General features: G+C 39.4%; 1 protein-coding gene across 2 annotated transcripts in view; it reads left to right on the forward strand.

Annotated features, from left to right (window-relative positions):
• grin2aa (glutamate receptor, ionotropic, N-methyl D-aspartate 2A, a) overlaps positions 1–23,388 on the forward strand; it is a 114,121-nt gene that overhangs the window by 71,003 nt on the left and 19,730 nt on the right. For both annotated transcript variants that reach the window (XM_088436604.1, XM_088436603.1), the window contains exons 4-7: positions 3,134–3,562; positions 12,243–12,357; positions 19,553–19,755; positions 23,129–23,300. In XM_088436604.1, the coding sequence (XP_088292730.1) occupies positions 3,134–3,562; positions 12,243–12,357; positions 19,553–19,755; positions 23,129–23,300 (919 nt within the window). The remainder of the gene's footprint in view (positions 1–3,133; positions 3,563–12,242; positions 12,358–19,552; positions 19,756–23,128; positions 23,301–23,388) is intronic.

Below are 23,388 nucleotides of genomic sequence, written 5' to 3' on the forward strand. Positions count from 1 at the left end.
AATTAGACAACTGCCCGAGGAGCGCGGCATTGCAATTTTGATACTGGCTTTGTGCCTACAGCACAACGGAGCTCTACGTACATAGAAATGTCAACTCGCAGCATTGACCTGCCATAATCTATAGATTATTCTTATACAGAAAGGTACTGTACTCATAAAAATATACAACTATCAAAAGCTCAAAAAAAAGCATATACGAATGTGGGATTGCCCCTTTAGAAGATAGTCCTGAAATGACCTCTCCTCACAAAGTTTCTGATAAGGATTTTGAGCATTTTATTTCTAGAATAATTTCTCCATTTTTTTGTGTACTGTAATCTCATCCATCATCACAGCAGATGTCCCTGTGGTGAATGAGGGTGTTTACTGTCTTGGCGACTTACAACACTCAGTGTTTGGCCTTGGATGTTTCGTCTCGGCTCCTCATATTGGTTTCAAACACAGCAGCCCACGAGGATTTAAGCAGCACTTTTGAAATTAATGTGGATGACAGTTTGGTTTAGTACTCCTGCAGCTTTGCTGTCTTCTCCACCTCTAGGTCATTTTGACTGATGCTGTAGTCAAATGCTTAACAGCGCAGCAGCCCGTAATATTTAGCTGGAAGTCAAATAAATGGTTCAGCAGTTCTGGTGATGGTGAGGGTTAGTACTCTGTGAATTACTTAAATGTGCGTTGATCCATACTATGTGGTTTGCTTTGACTTGTTTGTGTTACTTGTGCCCTTTAATGATGTAATTACTAGTGGGGTCAAATGTTAAAAAAAAAAAAAAAAAAAAAGTTTTTTGATAAGTATTCTTAAATAATGTATTGAATTAATCTCTTTAATTTCAGCTAAACGTTTTTAACAGAAAACCCCAAACTGACTTTTTTGTTTTATGTAAATACATTGCATTATTGTGATGGATTAAAAAAAAAAATGTAAGAAAAAGTGAAATCTGACAACAGGTAGCCTACACTTGAGATTTCCCTTCTTCTGTATTTGAAACGAATCCCAAGTTGTGGATGCCAAATTTGGTTTTGATTATCATCAGGAATGGTGCTGTTTTCTTGAGTCAATTGCAAAATAATTAGAAATGAACATTTAAACTAAATACTGTCTGTCCTCTCTGTCATAGATGCGGGGTGTTCACGAGTTTTGTTTGGCATAAAAATTTGCTATGGCTCTCCACATTAGCATCTTTGTTGCTAGTATTAGCTGTGATGCAGTCACAATTGTGTGCTTTGCGTTTATGTAATAGGCTGAATTTGAACAAAAAAAAAGTAAATTGCTCTAACTTTATCAAAGCTGCCATAAAGGTATTTTTTTAAGGGCAAACTTACTGTTTAATGGCTCAACACCCACATTCTGTTTAATAATAAATGCCCCTTTGCACCTGACAATTTGGTGACAGAAAGTTTTCTAGACTTTAGACCTAGTGAAACCAGGTCCAAGTTTTTAAGCAAGTATTTAGCCTACATCATCCAACTTTACATCCTAAAAAATGTTAATTTATGCTTCCGCATCACTTGAAATGAATTTAAATGGTATGAGGTAAGATGCTTGGATTGACCAAGATGCAAGTCACTTGTGTTCACTTCCACAACAGCACAAACTCCCATTTGTAACTGCAACCATCTATGAATGCACACAGTTAGATTTCATTGACTTCAGCTGGCCGCATAAAAAGGACCCGAAGATTCTATATTAGTTTTATTGCGAAAAATATTGACCCCTGCTGTTATCAAATCAGATTAGCTGAAGGAAAATAACTTGATATGTGCTCCAAATCAAAACTACTGTCTGTTGAGCGTGCACAGCAATGCAATGTCAATTCAGCATGGAAATTGATACATTTATTCCCTCTGATTATTGACCTTAATGCTTGAATAATAACAAACCATTCATTAAAGATGGAATAATCTGCATGAGTATCCTTAATTAACTGTCGATTTCCCGCGTTGCTGTTCGACCCGCTCACTGGGGCTTGGTCATGGGCAGACAGCTTTAATAGCAAAGGACCTCTATCATCTCAAGTGAAAATAAAATGGGCCAGTCAGCTCAGTGAGTCAAGGCTGAGCTGGCAGATGTTATGGTACTCTCAGGAGCCTACATGAAATGCAGCCTAGATACTGTAGAACGTGAGGGTGGGGGACCTTCTCACTAAAGATACATGATACATGAGTTTACTGGAATGATGACTGTCAAGATAAAAATAAATGAAAGAAAGCATTTTTCATTGCAACATGGTGCTCAATGTCCAAATGTTTTTATAGAGTTTTTAAACAAGATTTATTTTTTTTTCATGCTGTTGTGGGGATTGATGCATACATGGAAATAGTGACAGGCATTTAGATGTGTACCGATCTTCAAGATAGTCCAATTTGGACTTAGAATACACTAAAACAGTACATCATTTTTATATCCTTCTCCACTAAGTCATTCAAAATCTTGCTCTAATAAATTTACTGCAAATGCTGTAGATGCAAAACCTAAAGCCATTTGTTCAGTCCTTAACAAAATGGAGCGGTTCTCATTGACTTTTTTTCTTTGTAGTCTAGTCTAATTCCACAGCTTTCTGCCACATTCTTCCAGATTGTCTTTAATTACAAAAATGTCATCCTTTTTGTCCATCACTGAATCAATCCTTCTTTGTGTAATAGAATCTGCTGAATATTATCACTTTGGGCATTTCTTTTTTTTAAGATAAGGCACTAGATAAGAAAGATTGATCTTACTCTTCTTATCTAGTGGGTCTTTTAATGCGTACTTGTTACCTCTCACTTCAGATGACTTTCGAGAGAAATGGATTATAAAAGGGATTTTATCTGATCTTGGTAGACTGATGATGTTCCTTATTTTGAGCAAGATGTTTTTGAAGAGCGGCGTAATCTCAACCCAATCGTTTTAGCCCAGATGGTATACCAGAAATGCACAGAGGTATTTATTTGATAGTTTTTGTTGTATGATTAAAAATAGCCCTGCAATTGGCTGGCAACCTGATGAGGACGTCGAAGTTTCTCGAAATCAGCTGGGATAGGCACTAGCAAGCCTGTGACCCTTGTGTGGATAAGCAACTCTAGAAAATGGATGGATGTTTAAAAATAATATAATAATGTCACAGAATTAATCATTCAATGCTTCCATTCTTTCCAGTTTTGTTGGCTGGGACCTGCAGAATATCATCACTCTGGATGCAGTGGAGGAAGATAGCCGGTCTCAGATCATGCTGAAGAAAGTCCAGTCACCGGTAGTCGTGCTGTACTGCTCCAAGGACGAGGCGGTCTACATTCTGGAGGAAGCTCGCTCTCTGGGTCTCACCGGCTTCGGTTACATCTGGATCGTACCATCCCTGACCACCGGCAACCCGGAAATAACACCGGAAGAGTTCCCATCAGGAATGATTTCGGTCTCCTACGATGACTGGGATTATCCGTTGGAAGCACGCGTGCGTGATGGTTTAGGGATCATAACGTCAGCGGCGGCCGCCATGTTGGATGAGTACGGTGACATCCCTGAAGCGCGGACATCTTGCTACGGTCAGATGGAAAAGACGAGCAAGCTACCACCTAGCGCATTGCACAAGTAAGTGAAGCTCTAACGAGCGTATTTCGCTGCGTCAGCAGAATACATCCAATTTTAAGATGACTGAGAAAATAAGATGCGTAAAGCATTTGTGGGCGAGAGGTGCTTGTTTTGAAGAATCAAAAACATGAAAAATATTATGCTTTGATGAACTGTTTTAGTTTTCCTCTGCACGGAACCCTAAAGAAAATGTCACATTGATTTAGAGTTATTATATTGATTTGTGAAGTTTAATTATTTCCATGACTGAGCTTGTATCTCAATGTGTTATAGTCCCTCATTTTTTTGGCATTTTAATGGGGACTGATGTCAGTCACACATTTGTCAAACCAATTACAAAGAAATGTAAATTATTTACTCTTGCTTTGACGTCATATCGTAAAACGAATTGCTTTCGCCTCGACAGACCTTAGCAAATTTTGGGACATTGAGATATGTTGTGCCGATTGATTTTCAGCATGATGAACTAGTTTTTTCCCCGCAAAAAAGTGCTCACTTTCATCGATCACTAACTACATGGACAACCAAAAGAAAGCGAGTCCTGTGTGCCCTCATGCAGTTGACTGGAGATGCGTTCAGTGACTACCCACACAGTAGGACATCTCAATAATCAATACAAATACTAATTCAATGGACCAAACAGTAATGATGAGCCTGTGAGAGCGATGCAGGGGGTATGTGGAAACATTACACTATTTATTAGCTGAACCATACTCAGGAGCACCACATCTTAGCTCAGTTTTCCTTGACAGGGGACACAAATTTTACATTTGCACAAAAATAAAAACATAAGGTTTGATCACAGTGAGTTGATTGACCAATTTAACACTATTAAACATTTAGCATTAGCTAATGTAATAATACAACCAGCGGTAACCAGACTGACTAATCAGCAAACCTGCTATGTCCCAGTTTTTACTGGTCACTCTGTAAACTGGTTTTATGAAGTCTAGTGACTGAATGTCTTAACTACTCTTCCATTAAGCCACATATTTTAGATGTGCACCACCCTGTTTCTAGATTGTTGACATTGTTTAGATCCTGCTTACCCTCACAACTGTGTTGTTTTCCCCTTTGTCCTTCCTTCTAATTATAGAATTATCTACCCAGTTTAAGTAGAGCATAGCAAGATGCAGTAAAGGGACACGATCAAGCGCCTTAGCTGGAAGGGGGAAGAGTGGGAGTGGGAAAGAGAAAAAGATCCTGAAAAAGAGGTGAATGAGAGTTGAGGAGAAGGTTTGTGTCTTAGGCGTTGAAAGCAAAGGGGGAAACGGAGAAATGGATCTCGGGGGTAGCAGTGAGATCCTGTGCTCCAAAACTGAAGAGCCCCTTGATGAAGCCTTCTGTTCCTCCTTTTTTTCTATTTCCCCTTGTCTCGCTCTCCTTCTAACCTTTTTATAGCTGAGAAGCAGCCAGTGGGAAATGCTGTAGGTCTTGCCAGCTCTGTCTGGCTTATAATATGACAGAGAAGACACACACGTGTGCACATTGTTCACACATTTGGGGCAACCTCACACTTTTGTATTTTTAAGTCAGCTATTTTTTTTACCGGTGAAGCATTGCGTTATTGTATCAAAAAGTGAAATGGAAGCAAATTGTGCTCGAAGAGGACATCCAAGTGCTGTAAATTCGGGCCAGCTGACATCTTTCCAATCATGCTCAGCTGCCTCAGGTTGTTTCCCAGGTGATGAGGAGCCACAGATGGCTCTGTCTGGTTGAGAGAACTCAGCCAATGAGCCCCCATGGCCTGGACTTGAGAAACATGATTGGTCAAGCCGAGGTCAGCCCCGTGGGCCATTAAAAGTTGTCAGTACGTCAATGGCCAGTGGGAGAGAGAAGGCAATGAGCTTAACACATACACTGAGGCAGACACATACATCAAATGGTTAGGTATTGAAAATACGCTTATCTGCAGTAGTTTACAGTCAATCTTTAGGAAGGCCTCATTTACATTTTTTGTTTGTTGTGGCTGTATCACAAATTGGAAGCACTACAAAAACAACCACATTAATGATTAGATTTTATATTGCATAATACAACTCCAATAAACTTTCTTCTTGAAACTGTTCAATTGTCTTTGTAAAAGAACAAGTTTTACAGAGCCTTCATTTAAACTCACTGAATGACCTAATAATTGTAAACAGGAAAAAAATACTATAATGAAAAACTCTTTTGATAATATGAAGACAGGCTTAGCTGTAGAGTGATGATTCTGATGTTATTGTTAAGATCTGATAACAACTGATAGTAATTAGTACTAAATCGTATACTTTTATGGGAAACTAAGGGTTGAAGCTGTAATGTTTAGTAGAATCATTGTAGGAACTATTATAGTGATGATAAAGTGACAGAAAAATATGATAGACAACTGCATATTAGTAGTTGAATAAGGTAAAGTGTCGTTTTTTTTGTTTTTTTTTTCTCCGCAATGTGGCTGCAAGATGGGTTTATTTGATATAAGACTCATAAAATTGCCAGCCTTCATTTCATATTGAAATAAATTGATCGTGCAAAAATGTGATTCAACATGACCGGGCTGGAAAGGCATAATTGAACTCATTCACTTTCATTGACAGCTATAATAAGTAAAACAGTTTTTACTGCAGCTGGCAGCGAATGAGTTCAAATTACATATGAGGGCAAAATAGTCGGCGTTCCTCCATTAAAGAAAGAAAAAAATAGCAATGTCAAAAAATCTTGTCAAACCTGAGAATACGGAAGCAGTTTGTACACCTGGAGTCAGCCAAAATATGTTTTGACAGGTGCAGATGTCTGAGCATCGTAGAAAGGATTTCATCAAAGTGATTACCTCTTTCGCATCAACATAATTAGCTTGTCTAATTGCGTCGAACAGAAAATATAAGCAATGACCGACGATCATAAATTAAAATTCACTATTTATCATTACCTTTCGCAGTTCTTTGAATTCTTTAATGGGAATCTAACAACAATGTTGCCTACTTATGTAAATGTAAAACTTTTTTCAGAATTGACCTGGGTGTCACTAATTTACAAAACAACCTAAAATCACACTTTGTTCAATCAAAAATCAAACAGTGCGCAACACTGCATAACTGTTAAATTTGACACCCAACTTAAACATACAATATATACATACTGCATACTGTATACATTTTTTAAACAATATATTAACTGTTGATCCTTGCTATTCGTGGGAACTTGGTACTGGGCAGGCAGAATAGTACAAATATGCATATAATTGACATTTATTGAAATGCATTAAATGGCAAAAGGAAACAAATAGTAAAAAATGAATTACATTATTCTATATTAAAAATGTACAGCAATGAGCATTGGCCACCGGCACAAACCAAGCAACTGTCAATTTTCCCTCTGAATTAAATATTCAGCATGCATGAGTTGGTTTGTGGGCTGTGTATACTAAAACATGTGCACATAGGAAGCAAAAGAAATGTCCCTTGACCCCTGGAAAAGAATGTGCTGTCAAGACAGATTTACAGTGGGCTACTCACCTTAGTGCGGAGAACTATGTGCTTTCAAATACTTCGCCACTTACTTGTCAGCGTGTGCACGCGATGTGTGCGAGAAGAAAGGTGTGGCGCTCGTTGGGAGTTTTGACAGGTAATTTCGGACTGTAGGCCTGATCTATGAGGGGCATACACACCCAGCTGTTATGTTAGCAATTGTGGCATTACTTAACAGAGAAAGTGTTGAGGTGCTCTGTAAATGGTGGATTATTAGAGGATTTTTTTTCTATTGAAATACAATTGGGAAAATTTCAATATTAAAAAGGTGGACCATCTCACTTTCTCTATTCCAGTCATAACATTGCTCCTCCAGCCTCAATTAATTTCATATTGATTTGTTTCTATAAAGTCTGAAGTCATACACAAAACAATTAAGCACAATAAGAAAGAAAAGAAAATATCTCAACATTACATTCATAAAATGTGCACATGGCATGCTCACTTACAAATATAACAGTTAACACTTAACAATAAGCTAGTCTCCTTCAATAAGATTATTTGATATACAGTATATGCAAAATTCCACCTTCATACTGTCATTTGTAATTATTCAGACGAAATGAATAATAAATAATAAATAGCCTGCTATAGCAGAGCAAGTGTCGACTCACTGTCGCCTCCCTGCTGTGCCTTTACCACATTGCGCCACTCAGGGGCTTGATTGGGGTTTCATGGATGCCGTGTTGTTTGCCATTGACTTTTGGTGACTGTTTTGTGAGGGCTACCGTAGTTGGCCATTGTCGCCTTTACTTCAGGACACAGCTGAATGTGTGTCCTTAAATGTGTGCTGCACATATTGGATGTTGACTTTGTTTCATAATTAACACCCCAATAATATGTTTCGAAACAGTGATAAGAGCTTGCTGAGACAAAACAAACTACAACAGTGGACACAAATGAATAAACTGGGTCTCGGAAGGTTATATTAAAAAACACCTTTTGACATGGTCTGCAATGCTGTTTAAAAAGTAATTAAAAAAGCTTGATGGTAGGCAGTGTTGAGAGTGTGAAAAATATAGAAATAAATATGATTTTCACTGTTTATTGTGTTAGAAGATAAATAAATAAATAATGTGGCCCTCACATCTTTCTGTCTTTTGGCAAAGGTTGGGACACTCCTGTGTCAAGGTGTGATTTTGTGACAAGATGTTTACAACTCCTTTTCCCTTGCGTCAATTTCTGAGAACCGTTTTTAGCATTCTGTCTTGAGATGGATTAATGAATTTGAAAATGTTTACAATTGCAGTTGTAATTTATAGTGGTGTAAAAGTGCAAAGCATAAAGCGAAGACATATGATCACAGGAAATGTTTAACTCCAAAATTTAAGTATTCTTCAATACAACGATGTAGTGCTACACAGGAGTATAATTAAGTATAATTCACATTGATAAATCATTAACAACATCAATTCAAGTCAGTTCTGAAAAAGTGATGGATGGTCATAAATAAGGCACCTTGACAGTATATGAACAAGTAATAATCGGTAAATGTCTTCAATATGAGTGATGTGGACGACATGACTTCCTCAAAAGTAAATTGTTTTCATCTTAGTATGTGTTGCAGTGATTTTATTGTCACTTACCCTGCAGGTAACACAGTCTGAGAGAAAGAAAGAGAGGCACTGAATCCATCTTAAGTCAATAAATCATGAACAGCAGGAATGTGCCTGTGTGTGAGCATGCAAAGAAAAAGCAGACTCTTTTACTCTCAACTGAAAATAATGAGGATCCGAATGTGTTTGTGTGAAAATGACGTAAATCGGGGAAGTTGTATCACAGGGGTCCACTGTACTTACATTTGTTATTTAAAAGGTGAAGGAAGAATTTAAACTCCCTCATTTCCACCTAAGTTTGACAAAATAGCATTGCTAACAATATTAAGATAGCGTTCCCACTTTAAGCAAATTTCCAGAAGTGGGCGCTCCAATAAGGTTTCTGCAAGGTTCCAGGACCCCAAGTTAGCAGGTTGGATTATGCATAACCTGAAATATCCCACTTGCTTGTTGTGGCTGTGCGTCACATACGACACCGTGAGCAGCAGTAGAGCTATAGGCCAAGCGGGAGGATGCAGCTTATTTATGGAGCGACTATATCCAAGACTGCCAGGCAGTCCACAACATCAGCTTATAGGATTATAAATTATACGAGAACTGTTTCTGACAGGCGAATTTAAAGTAAAGGGTACTGAAAAGGTAATGGTGAATGACTGACGCTTATAAAGCTTTCTGACAGATAAAGGATCCCATCATTTACGTACCTGTATTTGAAAAGCCTCGAGACTTAAGACAAAATAAGATCTGCTGACAGGAAGTGGGAATGATAAAAACAGCAATTCCCAACGCATCACATGAAATAATTCCTCATTAAACGGAGAGTATTTTAGTAAGGCGCTCTGGTGTCCTTCAAAATATTTACATATCGGAGAATGACACAGAATCTCGGCTCTCGTCACACATGCTCACCAGGGACGACGTGAGGTGCGAGACCCTGCGCCACTGTCGTCATCTTCACCTTGGATAGTCAAATTAAGCGCACGCCACCTGCAGCGTCTCTTGTGACCCACCTCTCGTGGTCCTCTTTGCAATCTTTGCCGATTGCTGATATGTCTTTTTATTGTAGTGAACGCATGTTTATTTCTTTATTTATTGGTGTGTGGGGAGGGAGGCATCGCTCCTTGATTGCAGTACATGTTCGCTCCTCTCTGCTGCAGTGCACAGATAATGCTGGTTAACTCTGGTGCAGTGCTGCCCGCACATCCCCAACCCCTTCTTTCTCCAAAAGTGGAGAAAAAGGAGGACACAGAAACGCTGAGGATATTTTTATCCTAACTCAGCTGAGGCTTTGCTCGTCATACTTTTCCTTCTTCTCATTCCATCCGTCTCAGACCGTTTGCCCTCTCAATGTTTTGGGGTGACCCTTCTCCACTGTTTGCTCACCTCTGCCCCCGTTTTCATTACCATCTAATGAATACAGAGATGTGTTCCCATGGTTGCTACAGCAGAGTGGAAAATGGTTGAAGCAGACAGAGTAAGCATTGCATTGCAAATTGATGAGATGGGCAAAGTAATACATGAGTTTGTGTGTGTGCAGGGGTGTTCATCGAGTTCACTTTAGGGTCGCCTTGAAACACGTACCCTCCTAATGTCCGTATCCTAGCAACAATCATGAGTAGGACTAACCATTCAACGAGAATGGGATGGGATGGCCAAAAGCACATGCAAAACAAAGCTTATAAATATTCTGAGCTTCTTGTTTTAGATGGTTGCACTAAATTTTCGCGAATTTATTTGAACTCACCTGTGACACCTTGTTGTTTATATTAGAAGGTGCTCTGTGTGGAAAAGAAGATCAAGTTGACCTTTCTCACAAGCGTGCTTTTGGGCAGAAATTCAACATAAAAGTGTAGCAAGGCCATTTGTGTCATACATTACTCATTATGGTACAGTTGATTTTGAATCAGTGACTGGCCTTCTCAAAATGGTTGGATGCTTTACTATGATGGAGAAGATTATCAGGTAGTGCATTCTCCCTGTGTATTTTATAGCACTTCTGACCCATTTCTTTTTGTTGACTTGTAAGTTAGTATTTAGTTTCCATTTACTGCCCGGTAAGTGTGTCCATCCTTCCTGGGTCAATTTTAGTTATTCTATTAATGCTTAGCTATAGATTGATTGCAGAAAGTTGACTGCTGGAAAAGTTGACCTCTGGATAAAAAAACTATTGGGCACACAGTAAAACCCACGCCAATATTCCAAACAACAATCTTGACCTTAAAGTAGAGTGCAAGCTACGTGCCCCACCATTTTTAAGCAGAGTTAGTTATCATACTAGAAGTACAAAACAAAGTGAACTCTTTGCATTTAAATTTGACTAATTATGATAAAAGAAGGAATGAAAAGACGCAAAGTGCAAAACAGGAAAATGAAGAGAATAGGCCTGTGTATGTGTGAGTGTGGGCGCGCATGTGATTGATGGTAACACTGCTGATAAGTGCAGAATAGGCTGTCGTCTAAGAGTGGCCTGCATGCTGACATTGATTTTGGCACCGCTCTTTCTGCTGCTGTCACACATAATTTGATTCGATGGGTCCTGAGTAAAATCAGATGGCTTGCTGACGCTCACCTGGTTGTTTGAATTATTTGTGGTTTAATTGCTGCAAGCACTTACCTTTCCCTTAAATTTTCAAATTACCTTTGAAAGTCTATTTGCAGTTGTAGGTGATACTTGTTGATGTCCTTGACTTGTTGAAAGTGAACCCGAAACAGAATGCATATTGTTCTTCTCAAATTGAAGCTCATAATACTTCCACTGTATATCCAAATTTTTACTTCAAATCACAGGTTGCATTTTGATAACCTGGTGATCAGAGCTTGAACAAGCCCAGAAAAAGGAGGGGGTGTGGCTCTCTTTGCCATGGTACATGACCACACACAAAGTTCGGATGGACAGTCGTGATTAATGTGGAGGCGATGTACATCCAAGAATATCTTCCCATTGCCCTCCATCTTAGCTAATGTAACCTGCCATGTGGGTCACTCATTACAGTGTCTGTGTGTGTGTAATCGTGTGTGTGCGTGTTTGATGTATTATGAGACCATTACTCCTCGTCCAGACTCTTTTGTGGAGAAGGTTCTGTTATTAGTCATATGAACAGGTATCATGCCACATTAAAAAAACAAAAAAAACAAAAAAAAAAGGAAATATGATCTGAACCAAATTCACCAAAACAGAGTTTAGTTTTTAAATGTTGACCTTTAAAGGGGAAGCCAATCCTAAACTTTTCTTTGTATTATGTCTTATGCGCCCCCAGTAAACACAATATTCTGATTAATATTGCACTTTTGGAGCAAGAAATCCATCTTTTTCTGTCCATCTTGGTTGGCGGCCATTTTGTCACTGGCTATTGTCTAAAATGGCATCACAGTTGTAATTGTAGGCAATTGGTTGTAACCTGAGTACTAAGCAACTGCAATGTTCTCTTGACTACATGACAAAATGGCCATTAAAAAAGGGATAGAACATTTAGCTGCATAAATAATATTCTATAAACACAAAATTAATCATGATTCTGTGTTTAAACCAGTGGAACTGCATAGAACCTTTTTTTTTTTTGACCTCCCATTTACTGATACTCATAACTAATGGTCCTTTGCTCCTAATTTCTGTTTTAGGTACATGATGAATGTGACATGGGAGGGAAAAGACTTGTCTTTCACGGACGACGGATATCAAGAACATCCAAAGTTGGTGGTCATTGTTCTCAACAAAGAGAGAGAGTGGGAGAAGGTAAGACCTCTGTGTTTCATTGTTTTCATGCATTTATTTATTTTTTGCTCATTATTTTGATTCTTCAAAAACAGAGGTGTTGCATTTTGTATTTTCCGCTCTGTAATTGTTATTCTAAATTACTAAAAGCAAACAATTTGGCCAGCTTTAGTCATCACACATCAGTAATTCGTATTTCTCTGCATGTTGGGCGCCATGTTTCACTTTTCATTGTTTCTCTTCATCATTACTGTTTGTTTCTTGTATAAGCAGATACCATCAACAATCGCCACCTTCCGAAACGACAAGGAAAAAGGCATCACAGCATCCCCGTTTGATTGACAAGTTATCTCAGAGAATCCCTTTGCAGGAGAAACGCAACAAACGCCAAGCATCACGATTGAAATGCTACATCTGTGTTATTTAGTGACCCTTAGCTGAGCAATGAGCTCATTTGCTATCAAGCCTATGGATTTCCTTAACTAGTTAATGTGAGCCAGCTTCCCTAATGAACAGCCACTGTAAATCACTAAGTATTTTCGCCATTGTAATGGACTTTAAATGAGCGCCATGCATCTTCATGCCCAGCTAAAATGCTTCATATTTAATAGCCCGTTTGGTCATACTTAAAGCTGGCAGGGGCTGAAAGAATACACTTGAGATAAACTATAAGATGTGACGATGCTCACTGAAGACAAGATGTGATGAGGACAAATGGTGGTGGTTTTGGCCCTCTAGACTTGATTGGATTTAAATGCCCCCTTTATTTTCTTTCTCTATTGTTTAAAATGTTTTCCGACACATGCCTCCATCTGTTTTGTTTCTCTAACCTCCACCAACCACCCTGCCCTGATTTCTTGCCCTTTTCCTTCTTATTAGCCTAATGCCTATCTTTGTCTACCTGCTGTTTTTTTTTTCCTGCTACCTGCCTTTCCTTTCCTTTCTTCACTACATTCCTCATCCTGCCAATTCTTCTTCCCAGTGTTACTTAGGCTGGATTTACACAGCAAGGATCCAATTACGATTTAATGTCATTTTCCTTATTCTTGCTTTTCTCCTATTTATACATGCATTTCAAGTGACACAGAATAAACAGATGCACGGATTGAGAGTAATGAATTATGCTAGTTTCAACACCTGGCGGTGACAACATGGAAGAAGAGGCATGGCAACAATGCAAACAAAATAGGAAATTGCCATGCTCAAGAGGTGCCCAGGGGATGTCAGACATTGAGAGATGACAAAGCACTCGTTTCAAACTGTAACAATGGGATGCAGTCTGCAGTTCCTACATGCGGCCCCGTTCAAGCGGCGGAAGTCTGGTTGGCCCCACCTTTCACAGATAATGGACCATATCAGTGACACAAAACCGAGGCCTGATTCTGATCTGAGCATATCTGAACTGTGCTGTTGTGTAAATCTAGCCTTGTTTCAGACCTTAACACCTTGCTTCCCACTCTTCATATACATTTCCTTCCTTACATAAGATACATCTACCCATCCATACGTTTGTTTGTAGATCCTCCTTCCTGCCTTCCTTTGTTCCATTCTTCCTTCCATGCTTCTTTATTTTCTGTCCATCTTATTTCTGCCATCTTCTTTTGATGCACCCTTCTTTACTTCCTTCCTTTCTCTATCTCCATGCTTCCTCTCTTCCTCTGTTCCTTCCTACGTTCCTCTTTTTCATGCCTCCTTCCTTATATGCATCCTTTCTTCATTCCTTCCAGGCTTCCTTCCTTTTCTTTGTTTCCACCTTCCCTTTTCCTTTGTTCTTTCCTTCCGCTATCTCATGCTTCATTCCTTCCCATGCGTTCATGATTTCTTAATTCATTTTTCATTTCTCTTCTTTGCTTTCTTAATGTCTTCCTTCCCGCTTTCCACGTTTTTATCCTCCTTTTCTCTCCTGCCCTCCTTCCATGCTTTTTTTCATTACTTCCTTCCTTCTTTCTTTTCGTCCCGGTTATCATAACTCCACCATGCTGCTATTATTCACCCCTCCGCTTCGTATACTTCCTTCTGTCCTCCCTTCTTTTTTTCATCAGTCCTTCCTTCTTCCCTTTCTTATTTGTTATCCTTTCCCTCTTCTTAAATGGCCAAATAGTGAGTGCCCGCAACAGATTTAAGCTGCCATTATGCCGCTTTAATACGGTGTGCTACAGTCAGCTATTCATACAGGTTCATCTGTTTTGGGGTTTTTGAAGTTGTCGCCCCTGTACAGCATGTATGTGTTAGTTTCCGCTTTAGTTCGTCACCCAGTCTCCACCCAGTCTTTGTGACTACCTTTTTCCATATTTCATACTGACATGCTCCCACCCACACATACACAGACACACACAGAATGTTATGCTGATGCGCTGTGAGGAGATAGTGTTGCCGGCCTGTGAAATTGATCAGCACCACTCGGCTGTGTTGTAGAAAAGAGGCAGGCGAAACAAGGAGGCTCAAAGAGGATACATAATTGGGAGCTGATGTCACTTTTTTTCTTGCTCTCTTCCTGGTGCAGCCATCCCACCCAATGCACCAGGAGTCAGTGGCATGCAGAGAAGCATTTGTAGGATGATCAAGAGACCAAAATTCAGAAAGGGTTTAAAAATATGGTTATGCACCAAAAAAATATTACAGAAAATACCTGCATGAGGCACAGGTGGATTAAGCAGGGAGAGTTATCACAAGCAATAGGGGAGTGATGGAGGCAGATACAGGCAAAGATAGTGAATGTTATTAAGTGTCATTTGAAGTGTTAGTGCTCAACTTATATTTGCCTAGCTGTCAAATTATATTTGATTATGTTTATGATGATGATTAATATTGTTAATGCTCTCAAGACAGTAAAACATTCGATGAATTAATCCAGATTCATTGATCCAATTAAATCTCTTGAATTTGGGGTAAACTTCCATGTGGAAAAATGAAATAAAAATAAAATAAAATCTAAATCACCCTGTCCATCATAAATAAAAGCATGGTGTTCTCGAGTTTGGTCTGGCAAAGATCTTAGCTGTTGTTCACTGCTGCAGCCGTAGCTGAATGTGTTGCGTTATTGTGGTAGGTTAACGAGCAGCTTCTGTACCACGCAAGCTCCTTCTTACAAAGTATACATATTACTCTACTTTTTATTTATATGTACTGTATTTCTCAAAAGTATTGTCCATGTGTTTTTTCTAAAGTTAAATCTACCATTCATCGATCCAACAATTCTGACATGCTCTTCCATTTTAATGACTTTCTTCTTTCCTGAGCTTGCCCTACCACCCACAACAGGAACCTATCAGGTTATGCCAAACACAATGACAGCCCATCAAAGTCCACTTCAGGGTTTTATTGAATTCCTTTTTGCAACCTCCCTCAATAATAATAATAATAATAATAATAATAATACTTACTCCTACTACGTAACTTCTCATTAACCCAACTGTATTTAGTGATTAACCCAGGATTCTATGTTTCATTCCTGCTGAGTATCTGGAGTGTGTAAATTGCTTAAGGAACTGCTTCAGTGCTCGCAACCAGTTTGCAAAATGATTATTTCAGACAGCATGGGATTTACGCTTGAAACATCACCACAGAGACAAACGTGTAAAAGCCTCTGTGCATATGCATTCACACACAGATGCATATTTTCTAGTCGCGTAAGACACTGAGGGTTTATGCATCTTAATAACGGGAAATCTTAATTTCAAATAACACATCATCATGGGTTCAAAATTCTCTCAGTGCTCCACTTCCTCATCTGCTTTCTTGTTGCCCTCATTTTCACATAGACTTTGCACACAGACATGCACGTGCTTCCTTCATGCAGCTGCACACATGCGTGCACACACATACACAGAGCAAGTGTAGGAGAGGAAGCGCAAGCTCTATTTTCTCGACATAATTTTGTCTGACAGAAGTGACAGATATTATTTTATGACTGAATGCTTTTCCCCACGCTATTAGGGACTCTTTCTCCCATAATGCAAATTGCCACAGCGATAACTCTCCCAGTGAGACGTGCGCACAGAAGGTGCACCATGAAATGCACCCTGATCCCTTGTTTTCTTTAGCGTTCTTGCTCTTGCGTTCGGCAGGAATACGCTTGATTGGGAATGTGTTTGTATAGGTCAAAAAAAGCACAAGAGCAAAGAGGAGGGGCGGTGGTAAGAGGGCAACATGGAAGAAAATAGGAAATGCTGGCACAGGCGCGGGAGATGAAATGATGCAACGGCTTTTCAGCATTGCCAAGACAAGTTGTTGTGAGGCAAATTGTCACCAAGATCCTCAATATCTGCGTGGGTGTGATGATACATTAAGGTTGCTGAATGCCTTAATCCATCGGGGTCCTGACATCATTACCTCCAAGTGGCCTCAGTGTCACGCCGTGCTGCTCTCCAAGCACCGTGCAAACGTTCTTCTGAGCGCATCTTCTTTTTCTACTCCTCTCTCGGAATTAATATGTAATCCTTCTTTCTCTAATTAGAGCAAAGTAGAATCAAAGAAGGCGTGGGGAGGGAGTTTGATACAAGTCTGTATCAAAATGATGATACACAATTGATGTAAACAACTGTTTTTTTTTTTTTTATCTTACAATGAGAAGCATTCAACAGAACTTGCTGTATGAAACAGTCATTCTGTATCACTGTACCTCCACAATACTATGTGACAAGATTATTATAGTAATTTAATAGTATTATTTCTTGCATGTATTTAAAGTGAAAGGTATTTATTAAATGGCAGTGGAGTGCTCAGGGGTGCAGTGTTTCAGTGGGTAAGTTTTCTATACATAGTTATCCAATACAGGCTTGCCATGCAGCTTCACTTTCATTATGGTAACACAGAGTGCACTATGATTAAATGAAATGCAGTGCATTACTCCGTACAGAAAATTGCATTTACTTTGTTTTGCTGCATAGGCCTTTACAATAGAAGTATAACCTAGTCACAAATGGGTGAATGTGAGCCTTTGTAAAGCGCCATGAGATCTATAAAGTGCAGAAAGTGCAATAAAAATCCATTCAATTTAGCATTTAGCAAATTGATTCTTAAACACATTTCATGGCTATTTGAGACTGTTGTTTTGTTTAAGATTGTTGTTATTATTTTAGTCCTGTTTGTCCCATATTGATCTCTGTTGTACAGAAATCCTATAACATTAATAATCTACTACAAAACTACAACTTAGCTTATAACACACATACACACACTTACTCTTACCAGGGTGACCGCATTTTCAAAATTAAAAAGAGAGACACCACAATTTTGCTCAAAAGAAAATCTGAGCAAATTCTCACCGGGGAGATTTAATCACTTGTCAAGATTTCGTTCAATGCACTCACCATTCACCAATCTTCTTTGCTCTGTTGCTATGTCGTGCCAGTGAAACAAAATTTGTCTGCGACGAGTTGAGATGCAGATGATCTGATTTGGTTAGTCAAATAAATGTAATATGTTTCCACTTACAACCTTCAATTTACTCATGTACTAGTCGTTGCTTTTTGACGCATTGAATGAGTTTCTCTATAAGACATTTAACAGGCTGTTACTGGTTCAGACTCAAGGTTACACAGAGCTTGGGCGTGTTATTGCAGTACATTTGGTAGGTGCTGCTGTAAAGCAGTGACGTAGTGTTGAAAACACTGCATCCATGATATTATCAATATATGACAGTCGACATACATAGAATATTTAAAAATAGAAGTGAAAACCTAAAACCAAAAAAATGAAGTGCAATGTGGCCATGGAACACTTTAATTTGAAACGAATGTGAAAGTTAACCGTTTACATTTCTTGCGCACTAACTTGCATAATGCAGAGCAGCCACGGGAAATTAATTTAGCTCTTTCCTGGAGAGAGAGGGTGACATACAAAAACCAGAACACATGCCACCTCGGTGTACCGTCCAAAACAATCCTTTCCTCCCCCTACACACAAACACACACACACACACAAACACTTACTTGCACCAGAGGTTTCTATCGCAGTTGACTGAGGCGTCTCTAATCCCTATCAGAGGATAGAAAACCACTCAAAGCAAAACAATTAAAATGGTAATTTCACTTCCTACACATGACTTGCCAGGCAGGCTAAACAGCAATGTTAAAATGTGTATGTTCAATAGCCAACATATGAGTGCACGGTTCGAAGGGAACAATAACATTTCCCCCTTTACTCAATTAAACAAAAAAGCAACATTTATCTAATCATTTTTGTTTTCAATTGAGGAATATAATAACACTAACTGCTGAATAGCCGCGTTTATACAACCATGTGCACAAAAAAATATATCAGCCAATGCTGACTGCAAATTGAAACGCATTGAGAAAAGACCATGTGTAAAAAAATCTGTTTAAATAGAAAGAGTGAGTGGAAGCAAGGTTTGCCTTTTTCTGCCCTCTGTAATATTAATAATTGAGCGTGGAGCAAAGCTTTTTTTGCTTTGTGCCGGTTCTATTCTTGCCTGCTTGACACAAACATAAGTAAACATCATATACGCGCACACATTACATACAAAGACAGGTGGGGGAGGGAAGAGAGCATCCATAAGGGGTTCTATGACATTGCGGCTCTGAAAACTTTATAAATTATTGACGTATCATGCCATCACACCCACGCTATACATCAAGGATACAAAAACATAACGCATATGTAATGCATATATATATATATATATATATATATATATATATATATATATATATATATATATATATATATATATATATATATATATATATATATCTGAGGTCAACTCTGGCCCTCCGTGACAGCTTATTTGCAGGTTTCACTGTTTATGGGAGGTTTTCGGTCCCCGATGACCGTGGAAAACAAGGAAACACTGAATACTATAGATAGATAGATAGATAGATAGATAGATAGATAGATAGATAGATAGAATTAAGGGCCAATCACTTAATCAAAAAATATGTATGTATGCATTCATATGCTTGGCCTACATAAGGCACTAACTGTATTGTGACTTTGGCAAAAGCACAAGTTGAGTTTTCACCTTGGGGAAGGTCTGCACCCCATCCAGTGTCATTTTAGCATATCTTCTCCATGTAGTTTAATCAAGGTGCCCCCGATGGCGAAACTATGAAATTGAGGTGAATTGAATTCACAACATAACCCTTAAAGCTTAAATGCATCACAACATCACACAAAACCCAAAAGGTTGATTTCAACACAGCTCCTCCCTGACTTCTAATGCCGCTTTGTATCCTGCACTCCTTCATCCCCGCAGATGGGAAAGCTGGACAATGGCAGCCTGACACTTAAGTATCCAGTGTGGCCACGCTTCAACTCTTTCGGTGACGCCGAGCTCGACGACAACCACTTGTCCATCGTCACGTTAGAGGAAAAGCCATTTGTCATCGTGGAGGATGTCGAGAGGCTGACCGGTACCTGCATGAGAAACTCTGTGCCCTGCAGGAAACATATCAAAGAGTATGTATGACCCTTTTTTTCAACTCTTATCAAACCTGTGTCCTTGTCCCCGCGTTTACCAGTCACAGGCAATAAATTATTTGATAAGGAGTACATAGGGGAAAATCCAAGCTACTTTGCCTTTGGCACTGTCATTATCTTGGGTCTGTGTGCTTTCTTGGGATGAGAGAATGATTTATGCGGCCACTTGTCACCCAAACACACACAAAAAGCCACACTCACCCTGCTGAACTCAGCAATTTACTTCCTCTTTTCCAATTTTCTATCGAGCACCACTATATTGCCTGCGTCCTGCTATGCTCCATTCTCGAAGGCTGCGCATTGTGAGTGTGACAGTGAGTGTGCGCAGCGCACAGTGGCTTGGATGATACGTAATCAAAGCTTTTATTTGATGGCACCGCACTATTAGTTCTTGCCACTGGAGCACGCACACACATGCGCACACATGCCGAAGATTGCTGTGCGAAAGCACGCCACACACTTAAACCTATCCATGTGTACACAACATTAGCGACTAGAACTACACACATGAATACCCATACACACACACTCAGACAAACACAGCTGATTAAGTTGTAATGGAGTCCCAGGGAGGAGGCAGAGAGAGAGATTTTCATCCAGAATCACTGTGAAGTAGGGCGGAGGATAATGCATCTCCAAGGAGCGACACACACACACACACACACACACACACGCAGTCAATCTGATATACACTCGCTTTTGCCACATGTCCACTCGCACAGCGCAGCGGAATTCTGCCTCCCCTAGCGCAATTCCCACTGAGGCATCCGCGATGCCCATTTGGAGGAAGAGGGGATGGATGCAGGGAAGTACACAGTAAGAGGGGTGTTGTTGGGATGGGATCAGGGGGCTAGAGGCCCGTTCATGCATGCAGAATCACAAATTCATTCGTCCAGGCTGGGCCTAAGAACAACCCACATACACATCACTACTCTGCCCTCCCCGGAGACCCCTGAGGCCTTTAGTGGTTCTATATCAAGTTGGCCTGGCAACTTCACAAAGAGCCTCCATAACATCACATGCTCTTCACCGGCTGTCTAAATGCGCCCGCTGTGAACATGAGTGCGGCTATCACAGGTCTGGACTGTATGTTAGCTCTGTACCTGCACCTGCCAACATAGATGTCCTCATTTCTGATGCGTCAGATGGCCCTGCTCCTTCTGTCACCAGCTTTCACTATCATGTAATGATAGTGAGCACAACCCTTTAGGGCCCGGCCGATTAACCGGTCAATAGTGACCCTTCAAATTCCAGCCAAATGTTTTTGACCAAACGTCTTGTGTTTTTTGATAACTTGTTAACTTTATGTACGTACTCTAACCAATCCCAGCACTTGTATCAAAATAACACCGGTGTTATTGTATACTACACATATTTCAAACCCTAATCTTGTATCCTTAAATTACAAATCATGAACATTGTTGATGAGGTCATTTTGCAAACAATTAACTTGGGTGCCATTACTTTACAAACTACTCAAAGTCACAGTTGTTTAAAAAATGAAACATAAAATACGTAGTGCAACATAAACCAACCGTGAATGTGATAAATGTGAAACTCTTTCTCGGAACACAAACAATACGACAAGAAATAATGTCCTTAAAACTCCATTAATCATGCCACACAATGCAGAGTGAACCGAAATGCTTTTATTCATTATCTATTATTTTCCGACAAAAATCAGCATTGGCCTAAAAAAATCGACAACTATTCTTCTGTATACGCAAAGGAAAAAAATCTAGGACAACACAGAACTAATTAATTGTTTAGTCCTCACATCTTAAAAAAGAAACAATTTCACCCAGATTTTTTTTAAACTCCTGGAAACATCAAATGAAGCAAAGTACAGAAGCATAATTAAAACATCCTTTACTCTGTTAACATCATAATTTAAAACAACCTAATCTGATAGGAGTTCACGGATAATTCATAGTCACAAAAGACATTAAAAGGTCAAGCAAATTCAATCTATCAACTCTTGATAATGCACTGCTCTGAATTGAAAGTCATTCCAGGGACATAACGCATTCACATCATAAAACTGAGACAATTCCAAATTGTGCAAAGCTGTCATCTTGGAAAAGGTTGTCAACTTGAAAGAGTGCAAAATTGGCCGGAATAATATTTTTAATCCATATCCATGCGCTGTACTTAGCAAATTGCAAATTATTCTCAGGATTCCCCTGGTTATACTTGAAAATAGTCCCCACTTTCCAAACCATTGCATCGTGACAAAAATAAGAGCAGGCAAGAATCCTCTTTTGGGTTGAAATTATTTTTGACACATTGACAGCTAGTGATTGTAACAACTGAGTTTGCAGCGGAAGCAAGAGAAGCCTAGTGTTTTTACCCTCCCTCATTTCTTTCCAACACAACATAAATCCTTCAAAGTGACAGTGTTCCAATTCGGAAGGTAACAGCGGAGTCATGATTGAATTCATCCTTTTTTTTTTTCCCCCTCATCCTTCTTTAAGTTTTTGTTCAGGTTACAAAACTTGAAGACAAGGTTGTATCGTCCTAATTAGCACACATCTAAAAGTTAAATGAGAGTCCCAGGTGGCTGAAAGTTGATGTACAGAGTTTGTGTGTGTGCACTCACAGATGGTGCAAAATTTGAGGATAAAGTGTCGTCACAAAGGCCATGTTTAGTGAGAGAACCTTAGAGAAAACATAGCAAATTGCAATAAGAATGAAGTAAGAGAATTTGGTGGATTCCTTGTTTGGTATTTTCCATCTAAATCCAGATAATGGATGTCGACAAATTGTTACAGAAGATCATTAAATGGTGTTTGTATCAACTGAAACGTAGTATTGACTGTATTTTTTCTCAGGTAACTTGGGTTTGATTTACATTCCATATAAGTCTCCATCCCAGTGAGGGGCAAACGCTGGTGAGTGTTGCAAAGGAAGCGACTCTTTTGATCTCCTCAGGGTTCGCTCAAGGTTGGTTGTCAGAGATTCCTAAAAGTCGGCAGGGGACGCCAGACATTTGCCGGCACTGCTTTTCTTGCAAATACATTTTGAACACATTTAAAATTTCCTTGCAACAAGAGCAACATCTGGCAACCTCTGTTGGTAATTTGGCAACCTCTGCCAACCTTGAATGAACAAAAGAGCCGCCATCTATGCAGATACCTGCCAAGGTCCGCCCCTCAGTGGTATAGCGGCTTCACACAAGACTAAAATTGCTTTCTTTAATTGTTTTCTTTGATTTAAAAGAGTATTACCACAAATACTCTGCTTTAAACGATATCTCTGCAAGTTTCAATCAAAGGACTCGTGCCAGTTTTCTAGTTGGTGAACGTCGAAACGCTTCCAATTGTTAACCTGATATATGTCTGTGTTTCTGCAGCAACACAACTGAGGCTGGTGGGACATACATCAAGAAGTGCTGTAAAGGCTTCTGTATTGACATTTTGAAAAAGATAGCCAAATATGTCAAGTTCACCTATGACCTGTACCTAGTAACCAATGGTAAACACGGAAAGAAGATTAACAACGTCTGGAATGGGATGGTGGGAGAGGTAAGAAGCACTTTTGACTGAAGCACACATCTAACGATGGATAATTATGTTCTCAGTTGAGGAAGTCAACTGCAAATCATTAGTTATT

This window comes from Hippichthys cyanospilos, chromosome 16 (genome assembly GCF_059441005.1).
Source record: "Hippichthys cyanospilos isolate Australia breed blue-spotted pipefish chromosome 16, RoL_Hcya_1.0, whole genome shotgun sequence".
Lineage (NCBI taxonomy): Eukaryota > Metazoa > Chordata > Actinopteri > Syngnathiformes > Syngnathidae > Hippichthys > Hippichthys cyanospilos.